The sequence below is a fragment of the Protopterus annectens genome, chromosome 13.part0, assembly GCF_019279795.1.
Source record: "Protopterus annectens isolate FY-2018-M chromosome 13.part0, PAN1.0, whole genome shotgun sequence".
Lineage (NCBI taxonomy): Eukaryota > Metazoa > Chordata > Ceratodontiformes > Protopteridae > Protopterus > Protopterus annectens.
Genome location: NC_056747.1, coordinates 129,272,427 through 129,281,134, shown reverse-complemented (window position 1 = coordinate 129,281,134; position 8,708 = coordinate 129,272,427). Strand labels below are relative to the sequence as shown.

The 8,708-nt window shown below is 37.2% G+C and overlaps 1 protein-coding gene across 1 annotated transcript in view; it reads right to left on the bottom strand.

Moving 5' to 3' along the window:
* Positions 1 to 703, bottom strand: part of LOC122817653 (disintegrin and metalloproteinase domain-containing protein 10-like) — a 1,242,151-nt gene extending 1,241,448 nt beyond the window's left edge. Inside the window, exon 1 of the mRNA XM_044090715.1 lies at positions 587 to 703. Within this exon, the coding sequence (XP_043946650.1) occupies positions 587 to 656 (70 nt within the window). The 5' untranslated portion in view covers positions 657 to 703. The remainder of the gene's footprint in view (positions 1 to 586) is intronic.
* Between the last annotated feature and the right edge of the window lie 8,005 nt (positions 704 to 8,708).

Below are 8,708 nucleotides of genomic sequence, written 5' to 3'. Positions count from 1 at the left end.
ACAGGATTCTTGGTGGTTTCATTTACAAAGAGCATAGCAATATAGAACAAAGCTTAACTTGCTTATCTGTATCTATATATTGCATTTCTCCCAGTTTGAGGTAGAAGGTAATCCATCATGGATCAGGCCACATTGTCATTTAATAAAAGCATTATCAAAGTGTTATTAAGCTGTCCCTGCTTAGTGACTACTTAATGAAAGCTGGCTTCTTCACCAGTAAGTTGATATTTACTCCTACAACATGGTGTTTACCACCGTGCAACCTGCATAAATGCTATTAATATATTATTATGCTTAGGAACTTAAAAAGTCAATATGAAAGCAACACTTCAGATCAGAAGAAACTCATACATTTTGTCTGTAGCGTTGCTCTTTGTAAGGTACTTTTCTTATTCTCATGTGTAAGTAGCTAAAGAATTCCTAGATCTTGTAGCATTTTTCTCAAAACAGGCATGTTCAAGCAGAATAAAAACTGCCTGAATCCGTTTTTATACAGTTCAGTAAAAAAAAAGACAACAGCTTTACTACCAGTCAGGTAATATGTTTTCTAATATATGAATATAAAAATGATAAAATATATTCCTACCTTTAGGGTTGTGACTGTGACCCATACAATAAATTGTAAGTAAGAACACCAAATAGTACTGAAGAAGCATTATTCTGTGTCTGAATGACTTCTCCTGCTGTGGTACAAACAAGCAATTAAAAGCTGAGAGCAGCAAGACCGTACCTGAATGGAATGCTGGATTGCTTCAGATAGCCAATTTTTCCCATTATTTGACTGGAGAGAATAACCGCCCACAAACACATTGCAGGCTTAAACTGAGAGACCCATCTTATTCTATGTACTGATAGACAAAGCTTTACCTTATCATCCATATTCCCATAGCTGTAAGAGTAGCATTAGCTTTACAGAAGGCAGCATGCCTGTTACAGAAAAAATATATACGATTTGGTATTTTGCACATCCATTATTGCTTTAGCTATTAGCTTATAAACACGTTTATCAAATTTGAGGACGACAACAACAACAGCAGCAGCCAGTACACAGTGCCACATACAGGAAGCCATAAATTAACTGTTTTGTATAGGCACCTAACTTCTGAGAGAGCTCAAGGCTACATATTATTCAGAAAATTTTAAAATAAATGCTCACACTCACACACACTCTCATACCTTACTCTAGCCTTGTGTGTTGGCATGTATGTGCTGGTATACACTCAAATATATAAAAGTGGTACTTCAGCAGTAACAAAATTGTTAGTTAAGACTCATAGGTTCATAGGTAGGTACTAGGCTATGGCCCAAGGGCCTATGTAAGCCTAGCCAGCAAGGTTCCATAGCTTACGCCACCCAAGAAAGTTATTTTTCTGTGCCACTGTTGAGCAGAGACACAGAAGTGATCCCCGGGGTGTATTTCCTATTTCCCATCCACTCATCAAGATTTTTCTTTAAGAGTGCTAATGAAGAACTTTGCTTGACATAGATGGATAGCTTGTTCCAGAGTATAGGATGTCTCTGGGACAGGAATCTATCCCTCCAGCATGTCCTGTTTATTGTGACAATGATTACGTCCCTAGAGCGTGTAGCTTGGAGGGATTGGGATTTCTTTAGGTGTAGCATGTCCAACAGCTCTGGGTTGGACATAGCTTTATATGTTAGGCAGAGATCACCTCGGAGTAGGCAATATGATACAGAGTAAAGCTGGAGTTTTTGAGGCGGTCAGTGTAGGGCATTTGTTTGAGGCCAATAATCCTCTTTGTGAGGTACTTCTGTGGCCTTTCCAGCTGCTGCAAATGTCTTGTGAGGTACATTCCAAAAGCGGCGTTGTACTCTATAATGGGTCTAATGAGTGACGAGTAGAGGGGAACAATGACCTCCTTTTTCCTGGATGAGAACCCTTTTATGATGAGGTGTGCCACATAGAAGGACTTCCTGACTACTGTGGTGATGTGAGTATCAAAGGAGAGACTACTGTCCACCTGGGTCCCAAGGTCTCTTATCATGCATTCAATGTTAAGTAGATTGCTGTCTATGTGGGGTACAGAGTTTTTATCAAAGGGGATGACACTGCACTTTTTGGCATTGAGCTTGAGGCCATGGCTCTGACACCAGGCATCTGTCTCAGTGAGGCCCTTCTGTAGAATGTCCACATCATTTGGGGACTTGACTATGGCTCCTAGTTTGTAGTCATCTGTGAACTGCATTAGCCAGAGGCCTTCTGTGTTAGCCTGTACTTCAGAGAAGTAGATACCAAACAGGAGACGGCTCAGGATGGAACCCTGTGGTACTCCACTTGTCACTGCTTTGAGGTCAGATTTGGAGTCTGCAACTTTTACAGTGTGGGTTCTGTCAGTGAGTCAGTTGGCAACCCATCTTGTGACGTAGGCATTTATACCTAGTTTAGTGAGTTTAGCTATAATTCCAAAAAGGGGATGGTGTTGAAAGCCTTGGCAAGGTCAAGATAGGCTGTGTGAACCACCTTACCCTCATCCACAGCTTTGGTGACTGCCTCAAAGAAGTCGATCAGATTCAGGAGGCATGATCTGCCTTTCACAAACCTAAACTGGGTGGGATCCAAACTTTGGAGGTTACCAATGTCTTTGTTTATGAGTTCCATGATGATACTCCTTAACAAAACAAAATAAAAAAGAACCACATAATGTTGGCAAACTTAACTGAGTCTTTAAAGTATTCCTGCACTTATAACTTCTTTAGAAATTAGTACTTCTTTTTAGAAAACTGAAATATAGTAAATAGATGAAGGCTATCACTCTTAACCAAGTTACATTGGCTCTCTCATTTCCCATGAAATACCAGTTTTCGCTGTGATTTATTTTTTTCTGTTTTTTTCTTTGAGTGTGAGCAGTGGGGAAAAGTACAATGTTAATTGTGATGGTCTCTACTCCGGGCCAGTAATCAAACAGCCTCAAGCCTCACCAGTGACACTGGTGAAGGATGACCACTAGGAACTAAAATGGATACATGGGTCTATATCACAAAGCTGAAGTTTGAAAAGAGCAAATGCTCTTACATTGACACCAAATATGCAAAGCCGGAGAAAGTTGAACGGACGGAACAGCGATTTTTTTTCCTCAGGAAAAAAAATCGCTGGGCCATTGTTGGGACTTTGCTGTTTCCTCCACTGTGGTGTTATCTCAGAGTTGGTATATTTAAGTAGTGGGGTGTGGGGGGCAAAGCTCCCCACTTTATGTTGTGTTTGGATCTTTTTTTTTGTTTGGAGCAGCGATTTTTTTTCGCTGGGGAAAAAAATTGCTGTTCCGTACATTCGAGTTTCTGTGCTTTTGGGTATTGTGTGTCGATTTAAGAGTGTTCATTCTTTTGAAACTTCAACTTTGTGATATAGACCTGGATACACGCAGTATTTTCAGAGGCAGCTCTCTGCACCAAGCACAGTTTCCTTTAACAACACATGGGGAGCACACTCCAGACCTGGGGCTGGACTTTTTGTCTCTCTCCAGGCCCCAAACAAGACCCCACACTGAGCACTTTGGAGCTCTGTGTCCCCATTCCAAATAGCTGATACACACACTTGGATATTTGATCTTCACACACACACACACACACACACACACACACACACACACACACACACACGCACACGCACACACAACTGGGAAAGGCTGGCACAGATTTACCAGGTGTGCCCCCTCTGCCCAGACTATAAAATAGTTATGCTCCCATCAGTCAGCTACTCTAAGGCTCTTACAATACCCAGTTATACTCAATAAAATTAACACTAATACAAATGGTAGAGTTTGACGAAAGCAGCAAGGCTTTCAGGAGCAGCCACAGTGTCACTAAAAAAGTATTCCCTAAAAGACAAGCCACAATGAAAGGTATAGAAATATTTAATAATAAATAATGAAATAGAAAACATGAGACTATTGAGTATCTAGTTATAACAAACATCAGTTTCAATCACAGGAGATATAAAAAATAACACAGCTGGATAGATTCACACAGATGCAGAAAAACAATACTAAACTAATCTCACTATACTTTCCTGACTGTCTAAAGAATTACTGTTCCCTGGTTACTTACTTAAGCAAAGTAAGACTAAGTGTGTTGAGTTGCTTACTAGAACAAGGCAAGATGAGGTGTGTTCAGTTGTTTACTCCAGCAAGGCAAGATGAGGTGTGTGGTTGTGTGAGGTATCTGTTTTTTTGGAACCTGACATGAAAAATCTCACACAAAGTGCTGCTGCTAGAGTTCCATCATATTTCTCACTAATATCTAAAGAATCATTTCAGTGCTGGTTATAGAATGACATCACATCCGGTCACCTAACTCTGGTACAATACACACCCAGAGCTTAGTTAAGATCTGTTGCAGCATCTAAAAGCTATAAAATAATTTCAAAAACTTCCAACCCTTCCAGTGTAGCAATTAGTTCACCCCTAACGACAATGCAGTAAGATTCATAGTCCTGGTTTTCCCAAACATGTTTGTCTCTGGCTGCAGTCAGAACTGTAAGATAAAATATTTGTGGCCTAAACCAACCCATTTAATTTTCAACCTATTTTTCAAAATTTACGTACTGACAAAAAAAAAAAAAGAAAAAAAATTAAAAGGCATTCCTTTTCTCATGGGATTGTATCTTGTATGTTTTTCGATGGTCTGAAGAAGTTGGCTTACCTTTTGCCAACGAAAGCGCTTACCAATAAAGGAGTTTAGTTCTACAAATCCACTCTCTTTTTTTTGTTTTCACTACTTTTCAAAATTAGCTGGACTGAGATTAACCTCTTCCTTTTCACAATTCTTTGTTAAAACATATACATTTAACCAGTTATAATAATACTGTCTGACATACATGTATATCTCTTTTCTGTCCAGCAGGACCCACTGTTGATGCATTTTTTTAACCCAAGCAATTTTACAAACACATTTTTAACACAACCATCTGTACAGATCACTGTGATAGTCAAATGATATAAAATTCATTAAACTCAAACTAGCTATGCTGGCGTATGGTACACATGCACTTCCCTACTCTCCCTGGTACAGATGGCACTACCTCATACATAGATCAATGAACACTGGAAGTCACATTCATCAATAACAACTTACTAAACTGTGATTTTAACCAACTGTTCATCATACGGTCGTCAGGTTTCCAAAAGACAGTCACTTTATGACCATCACCAAGGCAGCCATGAGGATTGTCCATTTTCTAGCCATAATTTCTCGCTCACTAGCTGATGTGCATGTTAGAAAATGTGATAAGTAATGATGCCCTCTCCCCTTTGAGTTTACGGATTCCTGCACATGCTCAGGAAGGATGTGGGTGTGTCTTTTCAGAGTAAAATGCACATTCCTGGCTCATATGCTTGATGTTGTTCACTTCTATCTTTCCCTGTCTCACTCTCTGTCTCCAGTTGGTACCATCAAAGTACTGGGGTGGACTGAATTCATCCTGCCAGAGAGGGTGAGATGGGCGGTGGCTTATCCCCATCATCTCTTGTCGGTTCCTCAGCTTCTCCAGACACTAATGAAGCTGTATTATGTATTATGTATATCACAGTCAGAGCCTAAACTCTCTTCATCATAGAGGTGATACATTTTCTATTCATTTTGATGGGATACGGCATTTAATTACTTAGCCTTTTAAGTAAGATCTTAACTAGCTTTTACAGGATTAATAATAGGCTTTATCATAGCAATTTTGTTGTATATCTTTGAGGCAAGTTTTTCTTTCTTTATTTTCATGTTTTATTGATTTTATTGAGCTCATTTAGTAAGTTAATAAGAAGTTTAAAGTTTACTTACGTTATGTTATAAGTTAACGCACATTTTACAATTCTGTTTTGTTTTGCTGTTAAATTTATTTTTGACAGGGTATTTTCCATTGTTTTCTTCTCTTTTAATTTTGTTAACTGGAGATCATGTGTTTGAACAATGTAGTAATTTTTATTTGATTTGTGTTCTTTGCAGGGTATATGTATCTGTGTGCAATATGTGTGCATTTGAGTGCGGGTTGTATGTATGTATATGTGTTTTGACTAAATGTAACTCAGTTGATACACTTAGATGATTAATGCTTGATCATGTAGCTAGAGTGGTACAAAACGAAGAATCATGTAGTCTGACTTAGATACATTTATTTATTTTTACCACCACTGTGGATCATTTGGAGCCTGGCCGCCAGACACTGATCAAAACAAAAAGTTTGTGTGTATGAGTGTTTTTATGTATCTCTTTGCGTGTGTGAGTGAATGCATGCATGAAAGCAGAATGTGTGTGTGTATGTGTGTGCGTGTGTGTGTGTGTGTTTGTATGTGTGAAAGAAGAGACTGTGTGTATATGAGAGATTGAGCAGCGAGATCGATCAAGCATTATTTTACACTCACTAAGCAGTGCTTTTGCTGTATAACGAGTGTAAAATAAAATAAAAAAGTGTGTGTGTGTGTGTGTGTGTGTGTGTGTGTGTGTGTGTGTGTGTGTGTGTGTGTGTTTGTGTGTGTATGTGTGTGTGTGTGTGTGTGTGTGTGTGTGTGTGTGTGTGTGTGTGTGTGTGTGTGTGTGTGTGTGTATGTGAGTGTGTGTGTTATGTTTCTGTCTGCATGTGTGAGTGAATGCCTGCATGAATGCAAGAGACTGTGTGTGTGTGTGTGTGTGTGTGTGTGTGTGTGTGTGTGTGTGTGTGTGTGTGTGTGTGTGTGTGTGCGTGACAGAGATAGAGAGTGAAGAGTGAGAGTCATCCCTGGCAGCAGCAACAATGAGGTTTGCGTACCACTCAACCATACCACCCAACCTATTGCACACTAAATCTGGACAGCACACCTCTCAACCTGTTAGAGCAAAAAATCTGAACAAAGCCACAAATCACGCGGAGACAAAGGACAAAAATAGGGACACTTTTTGAATATTGTTCTTACAAAATTAGAAAGTAAAAATAGCAGCTTTTGCATTAACATGATTTTTCTGAAGGATATGAAGTCTGAAATTCAATTGTCTGCATTATTTACTGGCTTCAATCCTCAAAGCTTTGCCAGAGATTTGTCAGGAAAACACAATGTTATGAGAAATAGGTCAAAAATATGAGGAAATAATCTGGAAATTCTGAGAAAATTTGTACAGTTGAGAGGTATGCTGGACAAAGCAAAATAGGGACAGATTTTAAATATTGCTCTTACAAACTTAGAAAGTTTAGAAAGCTGCCATTAGGTTTAAGTACCTCTTGACTAATGTTGTGCTGCTAAGCAGAATGTACCAGAATGTACACTTTCATTGGCAATTCTCTTTTGATTGTACTTTGGAGCTTTTCTCCCCAGGTTTCGGCTGAAAATAAACTTCTAGTCCAGCGAAAACCACCGCTAATTCAAAAGCCAAGAACTCGACTCAGGCCAGTCCAAAACGTAAAAATCATGAAAAACAACAAATTTTATTAAGCCACTGTAAAAGCTTTTCGTTAGTACCTTGCACTAACTTCTTCAGACAAGCAAAACATTCCCACCATTATAAGTGAGTTTAAATACTAGCATTGAAACACTTAACCATGCCCCTTCCTCTCCCTTTAGCTCCTTAAAGGTACAGATCACAGCTAACTAAGGTGCATTTGCAATTCTCTATTAACACTAACATAATAAAAAATATAAAATTCATACACCGAGACTGTAATAATAGCAGGCTTTGAAACTGAAAGAAAAAAGCCCAATATTTTGATTATTAAACTGTATAAAGTAGATAAATATGTAAAATATATAATAACATAAAAATAACAATGTTCAACCTACAGCATAAATACTAATAATGGAAGCGCGATGCTTCCTAATCAAAAATGACCTATGCATACATTGTATCTTGCCTGCTTTCAAGTAAAATAACTAATGTAATGATTATAATAAATATAATGAAATTAATGCATACTGTCCTAAGTATCTAAATAACTAGAACAGCTACCCAAGAAAAATAATATAATATTAATCAAATCTCACTAAATAATAAAAATAATAATATAGAAATATAAAATATGACATGTAACATATAATATAACATACATTTAGGCTACTCAGTATAGGTTTAATACTGTCATTAAATAAAACAGGTCTAAAAGTTAGCGTATCTAGACCTAAAGTTACTAAATAATAAAATATGAATCAATAATATATATTGTAAAATAATGATAATGATGTATAATCATAACAATAACTGATAACTATTAACCCTCCACCACTGTCGACTAAAGAGTTATAAAACCATTCATTTGTAACATATGAATCAATAATATATATTGTAAAATAACGATAATGATGTATAATCATAACAATAACTGATAACTATTAACCCCCCACCACTGTCGACTAATAAAGAGTTATAAAACCATTAATTTGTAACATATGAATCAATAATATAGATTGTAAAATAATGATAATGATGTATAATCATAACAATAACTGATAACTATTAACCCCCCACCACTGTCGACTAATAAAGAGTTATAAAACCATTAATTTGTAACATATGAATCAATAATATAGATTGTAAAATAATGATAATGATGTATAATCATAACAATAACTGATAACTATTAACCCCCCACCACTGTCGACTAATAAAGAGTTATAAAACCATTCATTTGTAACATATGAATCAATAATACATATTGTAAAATAACGATAATGATGTATAATCGTAACAATAACTGATAACTATTAACCTCCACCACTGTCGACTAATAAAGAGTT